General features: G+C 37.8%; 1 protein-coding gene across 4 annotated transcripts in view; it reads left to right on the top strand.

Moving 5' to 3' along the window:
* Nucleotides 1-26,137, top strand: part of CADPS2 (calcium dependent secretion activator 2) — a 508,166-nt gene that overhangs the window by 92,854 nt on the left and 389,175 nt on the right. For all 4 annotated transcript variants that reach the window (XM_073899136.1, XM_025865736.2, XM_073899137.1 and 1 more), the window contains exon 2: nucleotides 25,477-25,590. In XM_073899136.1, coding sequence (XP_073755237.1) covers nucleotides 25,477-25,590 — 114 coding nt within the window. The remainder of the gene's footprint in view (nucleotides 1-25,476; nucleotides 25,591-26,137) is intronic.

Raw genomic sequence — 26,137 nt, 5'->3', positions numbered from 1 at the left:
AAAGAATTTTAAAATTTATATTAGAAAAAACTGTAACAAGGATTAAAATCAACATCTAATTAGTAAAGATACACTTAACCACATAGCTTTGGTGGCATTTTAGAATTCACTTGTAGTGAGATTGCAAGTCATGAGCTGATTTTTTTTTTCCACAGGTGTCTTATGTTGAAAGTTCTCGGGCCAGCTAAGGCACAGGTGGCAAAGATGCTTTGATTATATCACCAATGACTCAAGATACAAACGATCCCCTGTTGGAGCATAGCATAGAAACCTCTCACTGCTTTGCCCATGTACGCGTGTCATTGTTACTCTTCTCCTAAAAGACAATAGGAAAGTACTGTTTTGATAGTCCCTCCGTTCTTGCTTTTATGTCTTCATTAACTGGTTTGTTCAGTGACCTGTACATGTAATCAAGAGATATAAATGGGTGAACAAACCAACTGATACACAGCAGGGCATGGTGAAAATTGTGGGTAGCTAAAAGAACATGTGTCCTATGAAGGAGTCCATTACTTCTCAGGTGCAGCTAATAGTTACCACCCCAGCATAGTAAAATTGTCCTCTTTCCTTCCTGCCTTTCTCCTTTTCCTTCCTTGTCCAGAAGTTCAATTTTTAATAATGTCATTTTGAAAATCACCTTTGTCCTTTGGGTTCGTTCAGAACTTGGACCAGTAACCACCAGCTAAGTTTTGTTTTCTCAGTCTTGAGAGAGCGTACCTGTGCTGCTGCTCAGGCTTCTTGGGTAAAGTTGACTTAGGTGTGCTGCCTCTCAGGGCCTCTTGGTTACTTCTTTGGCAGATGGCTCTGAGGCTCCCAGACTGTGGTTCTTCCTCCGGAGAGCTGGGTATCCCTGAGGGATTTTTACATATTGCAGGGGCTCCTCCGTTCCCTTTTTCTTAAGAGGTTATTTGTAAGTAATCTCTCCACCCAACCAGGGGCTCGAACTCGCAACCCCAAGATCAAGAGTTGTGCCCTCCACCAACTGAACCAGCCAGGTGCCCCTTCCTTTTTCTCTTGAATCATTTTCCCTCTTACCAAGATCTCTTGCTCTGGCCGAACATGTTCTCTAATCGCTTCGTCAGGTTAATAAAAACAACCCCAAAAAGGTACAGTGGCAAAGTGCACTGTGATGACAGCCCCTAACAAATCTGCCTTTTGAGTCATAGGCCTCCAGTTTGAACAGCATTGTCCTTTTTGACTGGTGCATACCTGTCATCTGTGATTTCCACCGTCTTGGGAATTCCATTTGCCTCACTCCTTGGTTGAAACTTCTGTTCTCTTGGAGGGTGTCCTCTTTCTTGGGAGAGCATCTCATTTTGATGAAGTACATCCTCCAGTAATTTCCTGAGAGATGATGGTTCATGGGAGGAATATTTTCTAAATTGTTGAAATTTGAAAAAGTTTCACCTTTTCACTGACCCACCCAATTGATAGTTGGACTAGGTAAAGAATTTTAAGTAGAGAGCCATTGTCCTCAGCCTTTTTAAAGACTTTGCTCCATTGTCTTAGTTCCTGGTGAGTCTGAAGCCATTCTAACTCATCTTTTTATTATAGTTGATGTGCTTTGATTCATAATCAGAATTCAGAAATACTGTATCACCTTGTTTTATTACAAGGTAATTTGCATGATAAAGTGTACCAAGGTAGAGTAATATTTCTCTTTGTAATTCTGAGAAATCAGAACTGTAACTTTGTGAAAAGTTTCTTTTCTAACCTTGCATTTCAAGCCACCCTTTGTCACGTGTCCTAATCCTTTTTGTCTACTGACATCTGCTTCATTACTCTTCAGAGTGCGTGCTTTTTCAGTAGAAGAATGGTTACTCAGAGCCATAATAATCTTAATGGTTTTGGCAGTATCTCCCAAGACTGTGGTTATCCATTTAGTGAGAAGATAGTGAATTTTTTATCCTATTCAGCTTCATAAAAATATGGTTTACTGCTCTGAAATTACATGGATTCCTTGGCCTCTTCTTTTTCCTTTAGGACTTTGATTCCCCACCCCCCGGCCCCGAAGTAAGAAAGCCCTTAGACACTATTTTTAGTTTGTGCTAAGTAAAAATTTCCTTTCTAAACAAATGCACTCTTTGAATATGTTAACCTTAAACTGCTTTTTTTCCTTAGTCATTTTCCCCTTGAACTTTCTTAAAGATTGGTTTAAGAAACGTTGATGGTTTGCAGCTATCACTGTCTTTTTGTTGTTTTGTTTTTAAATTCCAAAGGCTTTCATGGTAGAAGAAGAATAAATTAAATGAATTCGATTATTTTTAATTCTGAAAGGTGGTTTAGCATCAGCTCTGAGGACTGCTTAGGGAAAAGGTCAGTAAACATAATGCAAATCACATCTTCCTTTGGTTTTAAGTAGCTTTTGCCCCTATGTCCCTGCAAGTCTGATTTCATATCATTTTAAGAATGATAGAGATGAGTTGATGTGTGCCTGTTTAAAAAAAGTGGCAACAACTTAGAAGATTTCCTATTCCAAATATACTAAGAAGTACAGGTGCTAAAATTCATGTTTATACCTAAATCACCTCTTAATTTGTCTCGAAATAATTACTTTGTACATTCATTGTACCTTATATCCCGTAGAGACTTTCAAAATAAGGTGCAAGATTGCATTTGCTTCACCTCTGTGGTCACTGCAGTATGTATGAGAATGTTTATAAGAGTCTTAAGGTGAATGATCAAAGATTTTAGAGGTTGAAGTAAAATACAGTGAAAAGTTTCCTTTATTTGCAGCCTAACCATTTTCTTACTGTGCTGAGGTTGAGGGCATAACACCAAACAGAATTAGAAATTAGCTTGAGAACCTAGAGGGAATATAAAAAAAAAAAAAAAAAAAAAAAAAAAGTCTGACACTTTTTATAATTGACACAGTATTCCTAGTTTCAGGTGTACAAGATAGTAATTCACTATTTTTATACATTTTGAGATGATCACCATGGTAGGTCCGGTTACTATCTCTTACTATACAAAATTATTACAGTATTATAGACTGTATTCTCTATGCTGTACATTTCATCCCTGTGACTTATTTTATAACTGGAAGTTTGTGCCTGTTAATCTCCTTCACTTGACCCCTTGCCTGGGGCACCTCCTGGTTCCCTGTATCTGAGTCTGTTGCTGCTGTTGGTGGTGGTTTAAAATTCCACCTACAAGTGAAATCATAATACTTGTTTTTCTTTGACTTATTTTACTTAGCCTAATACCCCCTAGGTCCACCCATGTTTCACAAATGTCTAGATTTCATTTTTTTTAATGCCTGAGTAATACTGTATGTATATACCACATATTCTTGATCCATCTACCAAAAGAACAGTGAGGTTGCTTCCCTATCTTGGCTATTGTAAATAGTGCTGCAGTGAACATAAGGGTATACATATCTTTTTGAATTAGTATTTTCTTTTTTGTCTGATAAATACCTGGAAGTAATATTGCTGGATCATATGGTGGTTCTACTTTTAATGTTTTGAGAAACCTCATACTGTTTGCTGCAGTGTCTATACCAATTTACGTTTTCACCAGTAATGCTTAAGGGTTCCGTTTTCTCCACATCCTCATCAACGCTTACTTATTTCTCCTACTTCTGATCCTAGTGATTCTGACTGTGTGAGGGTATAGGTTATTGTGATTTAGATTTGCATTTTCCTGATGATTCGTGATGTTGAGCATCTTTTCATGGTTCTGTTGGCCCTCTGGATGTCTTTGGAAAAATGTCTATACAGGTCTTCTCATTTTTAATCAGATTGTTTTTTTGTAACTGAGTTTTGTGAGTTCTTTATGTATTTTGAGATTCAACCCCTGATACATTATTTGCAGGTATCTTCCCATTAAGTAGGTTGCCCTTTCATTTTATTGGTTTCCTTTCCTGTATAAAAGCTTTTCAGTTTGATGCTGTCTTGTTTTTTTGGTTGTCCTTGCCTGAGGAGATGAGGAGATCTATAAAAACAAACACAAAAAAAACAAAACTGCCAAGAGCAGTATCAAAGACAACTGCCTATGTTTTCTTAGAGTTTTACGGTTTCAGGTCTTAAATTTAAGTTCTTAATACATTTGAGTTTATTTTTCTATGTTGTATAATAAAATGGCCCAGTTTCATTTTTTTTGCATGTAGCTAAAGCTTTTTCAATGCCATTTATTGAAGATTGTCTTTTCCCCATTGTTTTCTTGCCTCCTTTGTCATAGTTAACTATGTAAGCTTAGGTTTATTTCTGGGCTTTCTGTTCTGTTCTCTTGATCTATGTGTCTGTTTTTGTGTCCATACCATACTGTATTAATAACTATAGCTTTGTAAGATAGTTTGAAATCAGGTAGGATGATCCCTCCAGCTTCCTTACGATTGCTTTGGCTGTTTGCAGTCTTTTGTGGTTCCATACAAAGTTTTGAGTTTTTCTAGTTCTGTATAAAATGCCATTGGTTATTTTGATGGGGATTATATTGAATCTGTAGATTGCTTTGAGTAGAATGAACATTTTAACAATAATCCAGTTTCTCAGCACAGTAAATGTTGCCATTTATTTGTGTCATCAATGTTGGAGGATTTTCAGAATACAGGTCTTTCATGTCCTTGGTTAAATTTATTTCTGGGTATTCTTCTTGCTGCCATTATAAATGGGATTTGTTAAAAATTTTTGTAGTTAGTATATAGAAATAAACAGATTTCTATGTATTTTGTATCCTGCAACTTTACTGAATTCTAATTTTTTGGTGGAGTCTAGTTTTCTATATGTAGTATCATGTCATCGGCAGCTTGTGACAGTTTATCCAATTTGGATGTCTTTTATTTTTTTTCTTGCCTAGTTGCTGTGGCTAAGATTTCTAGTACTGTTGAATAAAAATGGTGAGAGTGGGCATCCTGGTTCCTGATTGTAGGAGAAAAGTTTTCAGTTTTTCACCATCGAGTATGATGTTAGCTGTGGGCTTGCCATATGGCCTTTATTACATTGAGGTATGTTCTGTTTGTGCCCACTTTGAGTTTATAGCGTAAATATTAAATTTTGTCAAATGCTGCTTCTACATATGTTGAGATAATCATGACTTTTACCGTTCATTTTGTGAGTGTGGTATATCGTGTTGATTTGTGGGTGTTAAACCATCCTTACATCCTTGGAATGCACGATCCTTTTACTATATTGTTGAATTTAATTCACTGATAGAATTTTTGCATATATATTCACTAGGGATACTAGCCTGTAATTTTTTTGCAGTGTCTTTGTGTGGTTTTGATATCAGGATAATTCTGGTCTCATAAAATTAGGAAGTTTTTTTTTTTTTTCCTCTCCAGGCTTTTGGAATAATTTGAGGATGATAGGTATTCACTCTTTAAATGTTTGGAATTACTTGTGAAGCCATTTGGACCTGGTGTTTGTTGATTACTGATTGAATTTTGTTACTAGTAATCTGTCTATTCAGATTTCCTGTTTCTTCATGATTCAGTCTTGGAATATTGTTTCTAGGAATTTATCCATTCTTCTAAGTTGTCTGATTTGTTGGCAGTTATCAACCAAAAAAGAAGTCATAGTAACAAAAACATAATCCAAGATCTAAAAACTACAAGGAAGTTTTTAACAAAGCATAAAGGGAAGCAAGCTTATTTGTTTCATTTGCTTCTGATAGATTTGATGCCTGTTAAGAAAATACTAGGTTGTGAATGTTACTGTCAAATGATGTTTTTTAAACTTTAGCATTTTATGTAGGAAGAAGAGAATTATTTTAGGGAATCCTAGCTATATTTGTATGGTTATCTTATGCTTCTGCTGATCTTAATTTTTTCTTTGAACTATGTGGATATACTCATGAAGACAGCTGGGGTTTGATGTAGATAAGCTTTTTATGACTTTAAAATGAACTCTGTATAAGCAGTATCATGTGAGTAATGACCACCTCCTTTTTTTGGGTCTAAAATGACAATTTTTCAAGTATGTAATCGTTGCTTATCAGTTTTTAAAATTTTATTTAGATTCAATTAGCCAACATATAGTACATCATTAGTTTCAGATGTAATTTCAATAATTCATCAGTCTTATGACACCCAGTGCTCATCACATCATGTGCCCTCCTTAATGTCCATCACCCATTTACCCCATTCCCCCACCCACCTCCCTTCCAGCAACCCTGAGTTTGTTTCCTAGAGTTAAGAGTCTCTTGTGGTTTGTCTCCCTCTCTGATGAATTCCTCTTCAGTCTTCCTGCCCTTCCCCTATGATCCTCTCTGCTATTTCTTAAATTCTACATGAGTGAAACCATGTGATAATTGTCTTTGATTTATTTTGCTGAGCATAATCCCTTCCAGTTCCATCCACGTCAGTGTAAATGGTAAATATCCATCCCTTCTGATGGCTGAGTAGTATTCCTCTGTGTGTGTGTGTATGTATAAAATCCACATCATCTTTATCCATTCATCTGTCAATGGACATCTCAGCTCTTTCCACAGTTTGGCTGTTGTGGACATTGTTGCTATGAACTTTGGGGTGCAGGTGCCCCTTTGGATCATTACTAGGTATTTACCCCAAAGATACAAATGTAGTGATCTGCTAGTCTTTTAATTCAACTAGAGATTGAATGTCCAAGAGGGAATGTTATGTCAGAGGATTGTTTAATTTTTCAAATTTCAGCCAGTATTCAGGACATGAATGTCAGGACTGACTACGTTTGTAACATAAATTACTACAAACCATCTAGCCCAGAAACCTAGGTTTTTGGGTTGGGTCAAATGAGCCTCAACCAAAGGTATTTCCATCCTCTCTATTGCCACATTTTATAATAAGGAGCAGTTTGAAAAATATGCCCAACTTAAGTTAACAAAAGCTGATTAGCAGTGTTTGAAACATCACCTTTTGGCCATATTTCAGAGGTTTCTCACTTAGCTGGAACTCACTAACAGTGGTCATTATGCGTATGACCAAGGGCTGCCTTGTTAGAAGAATTTTAGGAAGTGCCATTCACATTTACTCAACATAAAAGATACCCATCCTGGAGTTGTGCAATATAACAGTTCTGTGTGCTGCATTGTGGGGTGCAAACTAGAGGGTATAAGGATATCTGTAAGGGACAGTTCAGGACATTTTTTTTATGATGAATGACTATGACCTGGGATTTGAAAATCAATTATTAAGGGTATAAATATTCTTTAAATGTAGCATCTCTTAGTAAATGTGGTAGATATACTTTTGTAATATAAAGGAATTTCAGATTGAACTTATAGCAAGAATTTCAAAATGCTTATGCATAATTAGATGATCTGCAGTATTAGGACACAACACAAGTGATAATACCAGCTAAACAGTGCTAGTGACTTGTTTTAACCTCACTTTTCTGAAGTTGAGTTGTTTTGAATCTGTCAGCTTTGTCAGTACATATTAATATATAATCATAGAGTCCATGTAATTTTTGATTCGTTCATTCTGGTGCTCCAGTGTCAGCCACCTTTCGAAGCCAGTAACTATCCAACAACAAATCTGCAAGGAAACTAAAAGGTGATTTTTTTTTTTTTTTTTTTTTTTTTTAAAGACAAACTTTTCTGTGCCATCAGGGTGCTGTGGTAGGAAACAATAACAAATGATGGTCTGATCCTGTTGGTTCACATACACGCTGAAAACAGATGGGACAGTAGCAGCTTGGATTATCTTCACCATTTTGTTAACATAATTGAATGTGGAATCCAGGCAAACTTCTATAGGAAGGGTTCTTTGGAAGAAAATGATGTGTTAATTAAATTGCAGTGTTTCCAGGATATACTCTTGATGGTGAAGCCTTCATATATTTCCGTCAGTGCAGAGCATAAACACCGGCCTTGTTTGTGAAATGTCTTGTTTGTTTCTCTCTTTTCTTCTGCCACAGAGGATATTTCATCCTTAGTAGTTTGTTAGGGGATTTCTCTACAAAACAAATAGTGTCCTTCTAAGCATGACTGTTCTGGAATTTTAGGTAAATGAGACCATTTAAACAGCTGCAGATTCATTAATATGTAATGAAAATTCTTTTTAATTTTTGGAATTGTGTCTGTCCTCTGACCTCTTCATCACTAAGAATTTTGACAAATGACACCTTTTCAGTATCCTTTGCTTCACTCATCCCATATTCAGTTTAATGTTAACATGTAACTATGTGATTTTGCAGTTTATGTGAGATGCTTTGGCTTTTAATTGCATGAGCTTGAGCTCTTGAGTCCAGTTTGATACACTTGTCAACTAGCTCATAAATTTTCAAAGATCAAAAAATTCTTCACTTTTTAATGTTTAACATGGATGTATTTATGGGGAAGTATCAGCATGGTTTGTGTAGTACTTTTGCTTAACTTGCTAATGTTTACAATGAAATAAAACAGACTGCAGAAAAGAATTACCGGAAAACACAAATCCAGATCTAGTATGATCCTCATACTGCCTAGTTAGTGTCAAACCTTTTTAGTTGTCACTATTATCTGAAGGTATTCTAAATTAAAAAGGAAAAAAAAATGTTGCCCATTTTAGTGCAAAGACATCTGTAAAAAATTTTTACTTAGATCTAAAGGAGACTGAGCTATTTTGAAGTTGGAGACTTAATCCAAAAAAAAAAAAAAGTGTAAGATTGCCTGTTTAAAGAATGTTAAGTAAGACTACACAAAAATTTAAAAATAGGTTTAGGAAATACTGAGACACAAATGTCCTTTCACTCAACAATTGAAGATTAGGAACTCACACAAATGTAGCTGTTCATAAAATAAAAAATTAGAAATAATACCTATTTTTGAAGTTCTACAGGCCCTTAATCCTTTCAGTCAAATTGCATGAATTGAACATTTTTCCAAATCACCAAATTCCTTCAAGAGTCAGACTTGGGTTAACTAACAGAACAAAAGCAATAGTAGATAAATTTGTAAACAGTTGATGAAGTTCACACAAAGACAGTAATAGGAGTGGTAGTAGTAATGATCACCAATGCTACTTTCTAGGTTAGTAGGAAAAATTGTGAAATACAAAAGCAAGTTAAACAGAATGAAAGCTAAATATTTTACAGGTGTATGCTCAACCAATCCTCCTATGAGTGGGTAGGGGGAGTATGTGTATATTCTGCACGTATGCATATGCATTTATGTGTTAATATGTATATAATTGAGTGTGCTCTAAATTAGTCCTATCTTTGGCAGTCATAGCTGTTAAGTAAAGTGTACTCTTTTACAAACCAAGATCACGGGAAGAAAATTTCCTTACATCGCAACTGTATTTTGAAGCGTCATAGTTTATTTTACAAAATACTGGAACAAAGATGTATTTTTCCCAAAATATCACTACACTCTTTGAAGGTAGGCTTATTTCTTCTTATCCCCATGTTCGTCACGGTACTTGGTATGCGACAGGTTCTTGAATATTTGTTGAACTGAGTTACTGAATATTTGAAGAAACATTAAATACTAAGAGCCTTTTTAAATAAAAGTTGAGGCAATTATTGCTTTAAAGTTTCCTGTTTGTGTGCATTTAGAAAACTTTAGGGCAATGTGGTAATTGAGAAGTGATATGTACGACTTTAGCCTTAAACAATGAATGTGAGAATGAATTTTTGTGCTGCATATGTATGTAGCATAAAGTGCGTCTCCTTTCCTTAGAAAAGTTAGCTTTGACTTAATTATGCCCTACAAGATTGTATTTTAAAAACGTGCTTTTAAGATGTATATTAATAAGAGACTAATTTCTAGGTACCAGTTGATAGCAATGACAAGTAATTTTTTCCGCAAGGGCTGTGGACTAAGGGATCAACGACCAGAAAATCCGCTGGGCACTTTGTCGGGTTAAGGCCTTTTGGGGGGGAGCAGAAGTTGCAGTTTCAGTCATCACACTCTTTCCTATCCATTCTCCTCTCCCTTCCCCCCCCAGCCTTGTCTGCTCTCTGTCCCTTCCTTCTCCTTTTCCTCTGCTGGCTCAATTCCTAACCAGGAGGGAAAATTATTGGTGCCCTATCCTTTAGGAGAAGGCTGTTGGCTTAGTGAACTAATGTTAAGCTGCCATGCATTTTATTATTTTTTTTCAAGATACAAATCAATTTCCATTTGCATTTTAAAGGACTAATGGGTTTTAATACTACTCCAGGAACTTTTAACAAGGCAGAGGTTCTGGAAACACTATTGTAACCCAAAGAATTTGTCATTATAGAATGCCAGACATTTTAGTAGGCAAAGGTAGGGTAGGTGAGTAATGTTTAGGAAGATGTGACAAATCACAGAACTGTCACATGGAAGCCTTTTGAGTTGTATAAAACTTACCCAATGCTTTTTCATTTTAGCTACTTTATGTAATTCCTTGTAATATACTAGTGACTGTAATGCTAAATTATATTTTAAATTGTTACTGTTTTAATTTTTATATTGATGATTATAATTCTGTCTTGTAGCCAAATTTTGCTGTAATATCCAGGAACATTTCAAGAATTTATACTACTCAGGACTTCAGAAAACTATTTCAGAAAGCATGAGAATGTGCTACTCTTTGCTACAAAAGTAATTTGGATGGTATTGTAATTTAGCAATGTCAATAGATACAGCATAAGTAGGGTTTGTTCATAGAATTTTTTTGTGAGAAACTAAACAGAAACTAACACTGGAATGTCTTCCAAAATGAAAAAAAAATTTCAGATGTACTTTAGCCCAAAATATTTAAGTTTTCTGTTCTATATATTCACATCCTAGATTATCTTTCAGTTTTTAGCATTTTGAATCCCTTTTGAGTTATCTTGAGTTTTCTGGGACATCTGCTTTGTGAATCTAAATTTTCTCCTATAAAATGGAACTGATAATAGTCCTAAACATTAACGAAGAGTAAATAAGACTCTTCTACTTGGCTTGGCTCTAGGTCTTTAGGTGGGCAGTAGATGGAGTAGAGCCAAAGGCAGTCCTAACAGACAGTTTTAGGACCAAAATGCAAATGCTGTGGCCTCAATTACATGGCACTTCACTGTTCAGCAGCCTTTATTTTCATGCCTTCGCTCTAGTGTAGGTTTCCTCTTAAGACAGATGTGTTATGTGGCAATATATAGGACATGTGGTTACCAATGAGTGGTACTACACAGTGACCCTTCTCCATCCCTGTCATTTTTGTTGTATTTGGAATTTCTGTGTGGCCCAAGTCTTTCCATGTTTATATGAATTACTTTAATTGCTTACAGTATGTCTGGCATTCTGTATGTTGTTTGTTTTTTAACTTGTAGGTTTGGTATATAAAGTCAACACCTTCTACAAGATTCAGACATGTTAAAGTTACATATGTGAGGACTAATTTTTCTGGGCAAGTTTCTAACTTCTACCACACTATGTGTGCTGAGACTTCTGCCTCAGTAGAGGAGGTGGCCGAACCTCATGGGTTCTGTATGTTAATTCCCCATGCCCTGGAAATATCCTGTATCGTTATTTCTAATGAGAAGTTTCTTCATATATAAGCCATTTATATGTTATGTGCTCTCCAAGCAGACAAGATTTCAGACTTAAGTTCCTGTATCTTAAAATATGGCTCATAATTACAGTAACCAGAAGACAAATCTCCTTTATTTCTCATGAGTAAAAATCTAAAAGTTGCTTTTTAGTCCTGTGTATCATGCTTCTGTTTTTCCATTTTGTTAGCTTCAACTCCACAATTTGGATTTTTTACTAAATACTATGCTCTGTAAATAAACCAAAATCAATTCAATGATGCCTCTCTACATTTGGTTTAGTTGGGTAGATGTCTTAACTCATGGGTACCAGATGCAGCAATCCTCTAACCTAGCTGAACATCAAACCCTCCAGAATTTAATTGAATAGCTTTCCAGGTTACTGTATTCAGAACTCTGACATAGTAGGTCTTTAGTATCTGCCTTTCTAAAAAGTTTTAAAGATTGTGATGAGCCAGGTTTGAGAAACTCACTGGCTTTAACATTCTTTTAAAAGCGATCACACTTGGGGCACTTGGGTGGCTCAGTCATTGAGCGTCTGCCTTCAGCTCAAGTCATGATCCCAGGGTCCTGGGATCGAGCCCCGCATCAGGCTCCCCGTTCTGCGGGAAGCCTGCTTCTCCCCCTCCTGCTCCCCCTGCTTGTGTTCCCTCTCTGGCTGTCTCTCTCTCTCTGTCAAATAAAAATAAAATCTTTAAAAAAAAAAAAAAAAAAGGCGATCACACTTGCCTCTTAGTGGGATCTCCATTTGTCCAGTTTTTGTCTTGCACAGCATATTGAGTTGTGTTGTGAAAAATTTCCTTTTGAGCTTCCTTTTCAGATAACACTGAAAAGATAAAGGATTTGGAAGTGACTGTAACTGTGACACGTTATCAGGTCCTAAGAGGCAGAGAAACACAAGACAATGCAGAGAACAAAGAGAAGATGTTCTCAAAGCCTTAGTGAGTCAGAAGGTAGAATACAAATAGAAGTGTAGGATACCCAGTTACATGGGAATTTTAGGTAAACAGTAGATAATGTTTAGCATAAGTGTAGCCCACGTATTTCATATGACATACTTAACGCTAAAAACTACCCCAAATACATGGTTAGCCTAAGTACTTTATCATTATCCATTGCTTATCTGAAATTCAGATTTATTGGGACAGCCTGTATCTGGCAGCCTTACCTGGAAGCCCACTGGTGTAAAAGGAGGCGGTGGTATCCTGCTTAGTATCCTGCTTAGACTCTGCAGTGTAGCAAAAAGTAGCCATTCAACTAAATTAGCTAGAAGCAGGCTGTATTTTAAAATACCTTATTTTGTTGTTTTCAGTTACTTGAAAGCTAGCTTTGTAGTTGACAGAATAAACTATTTGCTTTTTCTTAGTGGGGAAATGTTTATGTAGTCTGGTTTGACCTCACTTTGTGTACAAGTGCCTTTACTTACCAGCAGTATTTTATACAGGATTGAGCATTGCTTTTAGAATCTAAAAATCTAAAGCAAATATTTGTCATTCTAGTCTAAGTATTCACTTCTTTTAATGTTAACCTTGAAGGAGGACTTTTATCTGTTTAATCTTCACCAATCCTTGAATTTGCTGATGCAGATGTTATGCCATGACATTGCGGAGGTATCATAGCATTTTTTTGCTAGCTAAAATTTTGTTAGGTTAAAGAAGGAAGTAAACAATTCCCTTCAAAGGGATAGTGTGATCTTTGCAGTAGTAAACATGAGTTAATTCATTTGAATTCTTAAAAGTTGTTGCAGCTAAGATTTCTGTTTTAGATACAGGCTAGAATTTTATTTGTTAGGGAAATATTGTTAGGCATTAGGAAACATTAATCTTTATTTCTTCAGTGCAGTTTTCCAGTTCAAGCCTCCTTATTGGCAAGGTCAGGACAGAATAGCACTGCTAGTTTGCCTACATAATAGTCTTTCTCTAGCTACAGTTCTTCCTTAACCAGACTTTTGTGTTTATTCAGATACCAGACCGCCATTGTGCGGGAGTGGCTGGATTCCTCTCGAATCTCTACGGTGACCCTTGACTCATCAGTCATGACTGTCTTTTCTCAACTTCAGGGATTTCTTTAGGAATGGACCCATGAATCCTTTCTGGATAGTAACATGTAGGAGAGAAATCCTACATGTAGGGGTGTGCTGATTCTGGGGAAGTTTCCTCACTCTACCCCTTTTTTGGAGTAAAAGTACTTTAATCTTTGGTTTTTGTGACAGGAGGATGCTTTGATGGAGTTAATATGGGTTTCTTTGGAGGCAGGGAAACTGAGGACAAACCACATGAAGGATATTTACAGATGGAAAAGGCCTGGATCCTTGATAACTTCACTGAGCAACTGAATTAACTGATCTGGAGCCCTCTTTTCTTGAGATATGCCAGTAAACCCATTTATTGTTTAATAGGCCCTTTTGAGTTGGACCTTTTGTAACTTTCAATCCAGTGCACTCAAACCAAATTAGAGGAGTAAGGTAGATGCTCTCTCATGAGAGTCTGCCACTGTGTGTGTCAGAGGGATGGGTCAACAAAGACGGCAAGCTGAGATTTCCTTTCCCCTTTTTATAGACAGCCATTTCTCACCCATGATGTATCTGCTTTAGAAGGAAAGCAAAAACTTAAAACATTTCTGAAGAAAGCAAATAGAGATATTTTCTTGCAGAAGAAATCCCGGAGCACTTATTAGCTCCTGGAAAAGGCCATTGTGTGGCTTGGAGCTGGTCAGCGTGTTTAAGCTTTTAGACAAGTTCACAGTTGTGTGTTGCTGGTCTGTCCAAGTTCTTTGTGATGAATATAAAATCACTGTGTCTTCAGCATACGGAACTTTGCCATGAAATACCAGATGGCACCGAGGCACAAAGTTCTTCCTGCCGGAGAACAATATCATCTGCAAAACAGAACTAGTCACACTGCAGCTCAGCAAAGAAATCCTTGGCTGTTTCTTAGGCCTCACTGAATCTGGTCATGAACTTAGCACACAGTCTATCTTGGAATTTCAAGACTGTTTCTTCCCAACTCCTCACTCAGTTATGTTACTGTTGGTGTCTTTTGCCAGTGGTTAGGACAGGGTACCTGCCCAGAAAAGCCATAATGCCTGGTGATACCCTCTTCCACTTTAGATTTTCTCCTACTCTAGGTGACTTCATATCAGCAAATACTAAGTGGGAGTGAGGCTATATAGATGACTGGCATCCCTGTGTAAGGAACATGTACTTTAGTAAGGAGAAAGTCCCGTTAGGCAAATGCCAGAGTATGAGGTGTATAAGTGACACACAGAATGGGATGACTTCATTTGAGGGGAGCAGGTGGAAGGAGGTTTCTTAGAGGTTTCATTTGGGTTACTTTATAAAGGAAGAAAGGAAATCTAAGGAGTTTTGCTAGGCTCTGATGGTCCTGTGTCTTGAGCTGGGTGTGGAGAATGTTTGGCTCAAGAAGGAACCCCAAAGGTAGCCAGTGGCTAAGAGTGTGCTAGTCAGATGTACCTGGGTCTGCCTCCAAGTTAGGTGAACTGGACCACTTTCTTAACTTACCTGGTCTTAGCTTCAGATTTGACATAAGGAACCTAACTCATGGGGGCTTAGAATAATCCTTGTAAAGAGGTTAGAAATGTACTTTGTGGTGAGTGGTCAAGTAGTATTACCTATTACTAAGTATTAAATTACACTTATTAAGGGTGATCAAGGGAAAGTCCTATTGTTTCAAAAGGGCAGTCCTCTTACCTACCTTGACATGAGCTATCAGGTTTGTAGGAAGCTGGGACTCTACTACCTTTGGCTTATGACACACTGCTGCTTCTGACTTTGCAAGTGGTGAGGTGGCAGAATGTGTGCTGACTGCTTCCTAGTTCCTGCCTTTTTTTTTTTTTTTTTTAAAACATCGTTCATCTCCAAGATGACTTTTTTGGGAAGCCTTAGTGATTTTTGTCAGATCTTAATGGAGGAGAGGGTGAATCTTGATGGCAGTAAGAACATCTCAGAATGCCTCAGAAGGTTTGTACACCCATAGTCCTCTCTGACTTGCTTGATGGCAACAGATTGCTAAGACTGTTATATATGATCGTTGGTGTATTCGTCAGGGTTCTGTAGAGAAATAGAACGAATAGGGTACAGATCTAAGAGATTATTACAGGAATTGACTCACATGGTTAGGGAGGCTGAGAAGTCCCACAGTCTCCCCTCTGCAAGCTGGAGAACCCAGAAAGCTGGTATAATTCAGTCTGAGTCCAAAGGCCCAAGAACCAGGAGCTCTGATGTCCAAGGGTGGGAAAGATGAATGTCACAGCTCAAGAAGAGTGAGAAGTCACCTTTGATTAGCTTTTTTTCTGTTGGGGCCTTCAATGAATTAGGTGATGCCGGCCTATATTGGTGAGAGTGGATCTCTTTATTCAGTCTACTGAATAAAGTGCTAATCTCTTCTAGAAACACTTCCACAGACCTACTGAGAAACAGTGTCTTACCAGCTCTAGTCAAGTGGACGGATGCAAACCAAGTGTGATAATTTTTATTTGCTTTTGATAAGCTTATTAGTTGGAACCATTAAAAAGGCCTTCATAGGTCCATCTCATTCTGAGTAGTGGGTGAAGCTGATGCTGGAATGAATAAGAAGGGCTTAAAGCAGATTGTTGGAGGATAATGAGAAGATTTGCCAGTTTGCTCTCAACCTATATTCATGTTCAGGAACATGAAACAGTCCTATTGAATAACTGTTCCACACTTGACCGGATTCTTTCTCGTAAGATTAAACTGAATGAAGACTGCCAAATAACACGTCGGTGGGATAGGCAGCATGTAATGAGAGGGTAAAAACCATGGCCTTGGATTGAGGATGCCTAGCTTAGGATCTTGGTCTTATGACCTAACTAGTTTTGTACCTTAACCTCTAAGCCTCTTTTCTCATCCGTACCGTGAGACTAATAATACCCACTTCACTCTCTCTGGCAATGGAAAACACTAGGTTAATACTTAGGTATTGCCTTTTGGCTCTTGTTCAGTTTCTCCTGAAATCAGTCCTACCATAGGACTTGGCTACAAGCTATAGACCGTGGGTCATATTGCTGTGAGCGAGGCCACACCTGTTGGGCAGGATGTAGCATGACCCTGTTCATCTGCCTTCAACGGCCGTTTGACCATCACATTTCTCTATGCCACTGCCATCCAATTGAAATCTGAGCCATGTAAGTAATTTAAAATTTTCTAGTGACCTTTTAAAAACAGATGAAAGACGTTTTAATAATTTACCCTGTATATACAAAATGTTTTTTAGTATATAACCAATATTTATTAGTCACAGATGAAAATCATTTTAATAATTTACCCTATATATACAAAATGTTTTTCAATATGTAACCAGTATTTAAGTATTAGTGAGATGCTGTGTATTTTTTGTTGTACTGAGTTTTTGAAATTTGGTATGTTAGACTTTGAGCACATGTCACCTTGGACTAGTCACGTTTCAAGTGCGTGGTGGTCAGGCATGGTTATGTACTGGACAGCCTAGCTCTGGGCAGTTTATCGTTAATTGTCCATCTGCATCCATCTTAAGATTGGTTTTTGTTTCTGACTTCTGCAATTTTGGAAATAAAATCACCATGTTTTTTTTTGTTTGCTTGTTTCACCATGTATTTCTAAAACAGCAGTTACAAAGCATTTAATGTGTTAAACACTTTTCCCCCTATTATAGTACTGACAACAGCCTTATTAAATTGTATGTTATTACTATCATCATTGTTTAGATAGGGAACTGGATGGAGACATGGAGGTTAAGTGGCCTGAAGACCCTACAAATTGTTGGGGGATCCTGGAAACTGACAAAGGTGGTCTGACACCAGAGGCCATGCTCTTCATTACTGCCCCATTTGTCACCTCTAACCTTGTCGATGAAATAGGTGAACATATCTGATAGCTGTTTTCTGATACATTGTGGTGGATTGAGGTAATCTTGAGGTTTTATAATTGCATGCTAGACCAACTATTTTGTGGGGGTAGGTGAGTATGAGTGGAAGATGTGGCTATGCTAGTAAGGAATAGTTCATAGCAACTGGCCTTCCATTTGTTCCTTTGCCCACTTTTTCATTCTTTAAAAAAAATTGAGCATATTCTGTGAGCTAAAAATCATGTTCTAATCCTGATGCAAATTTTATTCTAGTGGGGACATGTAAAAAGCAAAATATACAATCTCTCTCTGACCCATCAGATGGTGACAAACACCTCTTACTGGGGTGGAGGTGGAGGAGAGAGTGACCATGAGGGAAACAATAGTCTGGTGAAGAGAAAGAATACAGGTTTTAGCCAGGCTGCTGCTGCTGCTTTTTTTTTTTTTTTTTTTTTTTTTTTAATTTATTTGAAAGACAGAGGGAGAGAGAGAGCATGAGAGAGGGGAGGGTCAGAGGGAGAAGCAGACTCCCTGCTGATTAGGGAGCCCGACGCGGGGACTCGATCCCTGGACTCCAAGATCATGACCTGAGCCGAAGGCAGTTGCTCAGCCGAGCTTCCCAGGCGCCCCAGAATATAGGCTTTAGATCAGGATACATTCTTTCCCTGGCTCTTACCAGACGTGAAGTTACACAAGGTGCCTATCTTCTTTGAGCTTAATTTCTTCATTTAAAAAATGTAGATAAACACTTTATCTATAGCAGGTTAAGGAAGATTTGATGGACATGTGTGGAATGTGTTTAGTACAGTGTAGCAAGGAAATTGATAGAATTCATGGATTGAACATTCCTAGTTAAAGTATTCACCAGGTTCCCTCCCCTACCCCCCAATCACATAACGGCATGTAATCTTGCTGAGGCTTGAATTTGACTAGGAGGCCATTGAGAATATGGATAGACGTGTAGTTCACTTAGTGACTGCGTAAGCCTAGCCTGGAGCCCATTTGTTTATGATACACGGTGGGATTTTGTTGTTCTGTACTCATCACAGTATATATTTCATTATAAAATGTTCAAGTAGAGGTTGGAAATTTGGGGCTTTTTCATCCCCACTTTCAATATTGTGGGACAATAGAATTCAGTCTGCCAAAATAAATTCTGGGGTTCACTGTTCATTGGGGCAAGTTTACTGGATAAAGTGTTTTTCATATAAAGTAACTTATGGAATGAATGTTTTATCTCATAATTAAAATAACCTTACCAGCAAGGGATGGTATTGTAATATATGGCATTTTCTCCTTGGTTGGGTACCTCATTGGGATTTGTATGCATTAGGATTCAGTTTGGTCAGTAATAGGCCCCAATTAAGAGTGATCTATATATAGGTTTATTTCTCTTTTTATGTAAAAGAAATTGGGGGGGGGCGTAGTTGGTCCAGGGTTACAATGGCTGCTCCCCATTGAGAAGGACATCAGGCTCTATCTTATACCATCTTTATGGGCCAACCTGAGCATTCTAGAAAACACCTCAGATTCCAGCTTAGTAGAGGAGGAAAGCGTTAAAAGTGTTGGATTTTCATCTACCTTTGAGTTTCCTGCAAGTCACACACACTTTCGCTTTTTTTTTTAAATTTTTTATTATCTTAATCACCATATATTACATCATTTGTTTTGGTGTAGTGTTCCATGATTCATTGTTTGTTCATAAAACCCAGTGCTCCATGCAGAATGTGCCCTCTTTAATACCCATCACCAGGCTAACCCATCCCCCTACCCTCCTAGGCGTTAACGTGGAAATAACCAGGTAAGGCTGGTATTTGTAGTCTCAGATAGGCGTATCCGAGATATCTGTTACAAAAAAGCGCAAGAGAAGTTATTTGGGTAGGAAACTACTAATAGCAATGCCTTCCACAGGATTTATCACGTATGAGACATGGTCACAGCCCCTTTGTTATCCTGTTCTGATAGGCGGTTTGGAGAAGTTTGTTGTTTCGGAAACATGGAATGCACAGATTATTTTATCCCAATGGTTTTATGTAGATCGTTTTGATGGAGTGTGAAGGAGGGAAAAATGAAAATGTTCTTTAGTCTTTCCCTGTTAAAATCTTTTACTATGTCTCATGAACAGGCATTAAAGCTATGCTTGTGTATTTCAGAGACCATCTGTGCCTGGAGTAAATCCTTTGACCTCCTTGAAAAACGTGTGTCAGTATCTCTTTGAGGTATATGCACACACCGTCACCCACCCTCCAATCCTGGAGGTACCATACCCGCTAGTCACCTGGTACTTTGCTGTGGAATCTGTGATCGCCTTGACTTACCCGGGTATCACACTGCACCCCCTCCCCACCCCCACCACAAGTGTAAAGACTGGATGGGAGAGCACAGGCCAGAGCAGGCTTTGCAAGCAGTGCTTGCTGGGTTCCTGAGCCCCTGACTATCATAAATGGTTGGTCTCCTGCTAGTCAAGATACGGGCCTAAGTCTTCAGTTGATCGTGACTTAGAGTGAAAAGGCTAGAATCTAAATTGAACACGAAAAAAAAAACAAAAAAAAACCAAACACCTAAGAAACATAAAACATCTCTGAACTTTGAAAATTGTTTTTCCTGTTTATTACAGATAAATTACCCCTGCCAGCCAAGAATCTTAAAACTTAGCTTTCACTGTCGGTATTTGAAGTGTTTTGTTTATAAGGCTAATCTGTTGGCTGTATTTAGATATTTGCAAGGATGTTTATGTTCTAGTTTCTGCAGTTGCATATAAAAAGCTCTCTAAAAATTCCCATTGGATAACTTTCACGTTAAAACTTTCTCTGTATTTGAAAAATGTTACGCATTCATTGGTAAACATACTAGTGTGGAGACAGTATGTGGGAAAAACGAAAATACAGGATAAATCATGATAAAGTCAACTGCCCCAAAGAATGTTAATTGTGTCAAACTGGACGAACCCATGCAATAACAGGTTTCCTGTTTCTTAAACTGAACTAAAGGTTTCTTATAATGACCTGTCATTAGGTGAAGGAATTAGAATTCTAACAAAATATTAATCAAATGGAACAATAGACCAGATCTAGCAAGATGAAATGTGGCTTAATGAAACATATGTAAGAATGTTTTAGAAATTTTTGTTGATAAGGACGATGTGAGTCAGTTGATGTGACTGCCAAGAAGAGTTAATTTGTTTTTGGTGTGAATTAATAGTGCTTAGAATGTGGGAAGAGGCCCTCCCACTTGTCTGTGTTGGCCACACTATCTTAGGAGAATCAGGACCTGTCTACCCAGCACATTTTAGGAAGCACATTACTATTGTAATGAGTTTCATTTGTATGTTATAGCTTTCAATGTGCTTTTTTGTACTTAGATGTAACTAAGTTTTATTTAACAGTTGAATACTTAATTTGTGAACAAATTGGAGAATACCCTTAGGATGTTGGGGAACTGGCAGAGTGAATCCTGGAAAGGAGAAGACTCACAAACAAGCCAGCACCTGTCTTCCAGTTTCTGAACTGCTTTGTGGAAGAAGGAAAATAACGTTTATTCTGGTTTGTCTTAGTGTTAGAACTAGGATTGTAGGAAAGTCATAGGGGAAACAGGTTTCAGTTCTTGAAAATGAGCATAGGCTTTATTGTGAGGTAATGAAGGTGTGTGTTTTAATAGGCTCAGAGGGAGGCTGAGAGAGGACTTCATAGGGATTTTGTAAAGATTATGCGTTGATCAGAATATTGAATAGGATTACTATTATGGTTCTGTTTTTGGTCTAAGTATCAAAGATATGCTCAACCTTGAAATGTTAAATGTTAAAAAAAAAAAAAGGGACTGTCAAGTTCAAATCTTCTACTTGAACGGAGAATTGAAAAGTCAGTTCATTTGTTGTCCAGTCTCCCTGCAGGAAGATCAGATCTAAACTATATGCAATGAGTCATAATCACTGAGTTAAAAGATTTGCAAAGTTGCCATCGTAGCTTATTTTAAATCTAAATCTAAATTAAAATTTTAGGGAAGAATCCTGTGATTTAAAATTCTAAAATGAATATAACAGTATAGGTTGAAAAATCTTTCACTTATTTTCCATCTGTCCAGTGCCCACAGCCATCCTTCTTCCATAGTTTCCATCTGCATGTGGAAACAAATTCACATACGTGTTCTATTTTTTCCCCTTTTCTATGGGAGTGGTGGCTTATTTTTACCTACTGTTCTATAACTAGCTTCCTTCCGCCCAGATATTTTGAAGATGTTTTTTATATCCGTACATAAGGGAACTTGTTCTTTTTATGGAGCTAATAGTATTGCCACTGTTTGAATGTAGCATTTATTAGTCCTCTATTTATGAAAATTTAGGCTATTAGCTTCTTTTTTCCCCCTGCCACTGAGCTTGGGGGTGGGGGATGACTAGCTGCTACTGTGCTAGAAGCTAAAATTGGCCAAAATTAACTGCAATTTACATTCAAGCCTTCCCCTATAAGTTGCAAGCCTTCGATCGACTCCAGAATCCCAAAATATTTACATCAGGCAGAAACTGCCAGTGCAGTTGTAATCTAGGTGGGGGAGAGAGATTTCTGGTGCTTCCGACTCCACGACTCCACCATCTTCCCAGAATCCTTCCTCTGTCATGTAGATTTAATTTGTATTTTACTTATTATGAATGAAGTTAGGCCTGCTATGCTAGCTTAAATATATCCATTTTGTCCACTTTTATATTGACTTGTCAGATTTTTTTTTTTTTTGAAGAGTTTATTCATTTAACAGAGAGAGACAGCGAGAGAGGGAACACAAGCAGGAGGAGCTGGAAAGGAGAAGCAGGCTCCCCGCTGAGCAGGGAGCCCGATGTGGGGCTTGATCCCAGGAGCCTGGGACCATGACCTGAGCCGAAGGCAGATGCTTAACAACTGAGCCACCCAGGCGCCCCCACTGGTCAGATTCTTAATAGTGTCTGGGATCCATGTTTGGAAATTAGCTCCTTTTTTTTTTTTTCTTTTTTTTCTGATTTTTAATAGTTTTTTTTTTTTTTTTTTTTAAATTTTTTTTTTTTTTTTTTTTTGGGTATGTTGGCTTTTTTTTTTTCTTTTTTACTTAAAATTTTTTAGTGTTATGTTAATCACCATACATTACATCATTAGTTTTGGATGTAGTGTTCCATGATTCATTGTTTGTGCATAACACCCAGTGCTCCATGCAGAACGTGCCCTCTTTAATACCCATCACCAGGCTAACCCATCCCCCCACGCCCCTCCCCTCTAGAACCCTCAGTTTGTTTTTCAGAGTCCATCGTCTCTCATGGTTCGTCTAAGGAAATTAGCTCTTAAAGATGGAAGTTACACACATATATTTTTACTCATTAGTCTTTTTCTAATGATTTTGCCTATGGTATTTTTGCCATGCACAATTTATTTTTATTTTTAACATTTAAATTTATGACTTGGGGATTTCGGATCATGGTTAGAAAGGTGTTTCACATACTAGCATTAAAAGGAATTTTTTTCTTCATGTACCTTTACAGTTTCATCTTTTTATAGTTCCAGTGAATTAAAACTTTTAATGTAACAGTAGGTGTGATGGTACAATTTAATTTTTTTCCTGCTTGGCTACCCAGTTACTTTAACACCATTGATTGAATAGACCATCTTTTACTGCTGACTTGAGGTGCTATAATGGTATTTTCTAGTACATTTCTGAGTGCATTTGGATCTCATTCTTGGGTCTTTTCCATTAGTCGTTCTGTTGATGTATAATATGGTTTATTTTGATAATGCAAATAGAATTAAGGGAACTCTACATTCTAAACGGCTTTCTCTGCAGCTAGATTTAAAATTCAGTTGTTTTCCTCCCAATCTTTTGTGGAAATACAGACCTCTCTACTTAAAAAGTACTTATTGACTCCTTATATATCACTATAATATTGGCTGACATTTTAGGTCTTAAATGTAACTGCAGCAACTGTTGTTCATATAAACGTTGAAGTCTGGTGTTTAGCCAGGTGCTTCTGGCACGTTTGTGAACTATGCCAGCATTGTTGGGAGTTTCCAAGAAGTTAGTTTGCTCAGATCTCCTTGGTGTTCATGAATTTTCCATGCCATAATCCCCAAAAATTAACTCCTTGGTACAGTGGTGAAATAAACACTGTAAAGAACAGAATGCATCTGCTGAAAGAAAATTGAGGCTTTCAGGTTTTGAAAGCTATGGTTTTTTTTGTTTGTTTTGTTTTTGTTTTAATCAAATGACGGAGATGGGGCAAAGGCTCAGTAAGATCCCCTCCAGTCTGTTATTTCTACATTTTTCCGTGTCCATTATGTTACCTGGACACTTGGTTTTCAGGTTGAAGCCCTTCTTGCAGCTCCTGGGCTTGGCAGCTGAAGTGCTCTCAGCTGTCTGCCATCCTGTCTCCATCTGGTCCTTTTCTGAGCCATGCTTAGAGAGCTGACGTCGTGGACTTAATTGGCCTTCCCAGTGCATACACACAAAAGGTCCCTGCTTTGACGCTCTCCATATTACAGAAGCAGAAAGTGTAATATAATGGTGATGCCTCTGCATTTGATTTTGGTTTAGCTTTCCCTAAAATGAAGGAGATAACCTTAAACAGAGTGGTCTTTTTCCATCCCTGCTCAGGGGAAGAGGTTTCTTATACTGGGTACAATAGGACCATTCTCTTCCAGTCTGTTACTACCAGCAACAGTTTCTCTACAAACTGTCTTATTAGATTCCTGGATCTAACAAAGAAGGGGGCTTTTTTTTTTTTTTTTTTGGAAAGCACTTGTCTCCTATTTGAATGGCATTTTAATAAGCCTTTTTTTTTTTTTTTAAGATTTTATTTATTTATTCATGAGAGACAGAGGGAGAGACAGAGGGGGAGAGAGAGAGAGAAGCAGAGGGAGAAGCAGGCTCCCAAGGAGCAGGGAGCCCGATGCGGGACTCGATCCCAGGACCCCGGGATCATGACCTGAGCCGAAGGCAGACGCTTAACCATCTGAGCCACCCAGGCGCCCTTAATAAGCCTTTTGAACAGATTTAAGCTGAGGTCGTATCAGCCTTCATTTTGAAACCAAATCCTACCAGTTTGTCTTTCTTTCCTAATCCTTCCATCATTTTCTCCTCAGCATATTTCCAAATGCTTCCCATCTCTCTGTAGAATCCAGAACTGGATTGAGTTCTTCAATAGTGGGATGAGGATCAAATGAAATGGAAAGGTCACTCCTTTCCTGTTCCTTATGGTATCTTGGGATTGTGTGGTTTTATCTGGAAAACTGTGTTCTCTCAGCAGTTGAGCATTTTCCAACTGGTGCCTGACCCCCGGTGCCCCACCTCTGGTGAAGTCTGTGCCCCATGGTCAGGGCTGACTTCAGGGGCACAGTTGCACAGGGCTCCGTGCTTAGAAGGGCCCACGCTTGGTGTAAAGCTCTGTGTCTACCATCTTGAAATTCGTAATTTTTTAACAAGGAGCTTCTCATTCTCACATTGCACTGAGCCCTACAAATTAAGTAGCTGACCCTGGTGACTGATGACCAGAGGACATGGTTGATAAGTCATGGTTCATGTCCCACCCACCCTCAGTAGTAATGATGGCAGTCAGACCGAGGGTGAGGGAATCTGTGCGCTTGAACTCTCCCCTCCCCTGGTGTACGGCTCTTCCCTTGGTGCGCTTACACATGTACTCCCTGTCTGCCTATTGCCTCTCTGTTCTCAGGATTTGTCTCATCAGTTGTCTGTCTTACCTCAAGCATTGAGGTATGTGCATGGAATCCAAACTTTTAGCATCAAAAGATGTTCTTTCCAGAGGATTCTTTCTCAGGGTTCCTCTGTACTCTGTGCTCTTCCTTCCTATTATCCTTCATCTAAGGCAGCTGTTGTTCACCCATCTCCAAGGATACTTGTCCTCTATGCTCTCTCTCTGTTCAGGACAAATGGCAATTTTGCACAACAGTTCACTTCTCATCTGAATTTTAGATTTTACCTGCTTCTGTAAAAGAGACTGGGGTAGTAAACACAGGAACTCCATCTGGTGTAGAAATTTATAGTGCATTGCAGTATTAGGATTCCCCAGTATGAGAAGTGAATTGGAAACATTTTAAAATTGAGCCATGGTACAAGTAGTAGTTTTTTAGCTTTTTTTTTTTTTTTCCTTTAACATAAAACTAGTTCTAGGTGTTAACTTTCAGCAATAATTTTTAAGAATCGTTATATTTCTCTGATTGGCTAATGTTTCAGCTAATTCCCTCTTTTCCTTACAGCTTAATAAGCAACAATTGCAGTTACTGAAAGACCGGTTCCAGGCCTTCCTCAACGGAGAAACCCAAATTGTGGCTGATGAAGCATTTTGCAATGCAGTTCGGAGTTACTACGAGGTAAGTTTAAAGAGTTTTGTTTTTGATATTTTGATACTTTTTATAAAAGTTTTTAAAAGTGTCTTTCCCATTTTAAGGAACTCATTAGTAATGTAGGAAGGCTGTGAGTTTGCAACCTTTCCAAAAGCATTGTCAATTTTATTTTGCAATTGGAAAACTAATTCCACAACCTGGTTTCCAGAGATAAATAGAATTGGAAATTATTGACATGTTTTGAGGAGAAGTAAAGTGTTTAGAAAAATTCTTCTGGCAGTGATATAGCTGAGTATAGCTATCTTTGGGTTCACATGTCTAAATTATCCTTTTTAATCGGGATTTTAATAGTAAATTGCTATCTTGTGCCATTTTGTTCCCTAAGCCTTAAAATTAAGGCTAGTACTAATTTCAGTAGGGTAAATTGAATTCTTTTTTCTTCTTGGAGGAGTAATACTACCAGTACCACCTTGCTATTTGTTGTGGTTTTAGTTTGTGATTCATCAGGAATTCTCTATGGATTACCCATGAGCACCAGTTTTCACACATGGTCATTAACTGCTTCAGTGAGTTG

The sequence above is a fragment of the Callorhinus ursinus genome, unplaced genomic scaffold (genome assembly GCF_003265705.2).
Source record: "Callorhinus ursinus isolate GAN/ISIS: 27379988/994484 unplaced genomic scaffold, GSC_fseal_2.0 scaffold12, whole genome shotgun sequence".
NCBI classification, from domain to species: domain Eukaryota; kingdom Metazoa; phylum Chordata; class Mammalia; order Carnivora; family Otariidae; genus Callorhinus; species Callorhinus ursinus.
Note: the sequence above shows the minus strand (reverse complement) of the source record. Positions and strands in the feature narration are given on the sequence as shown.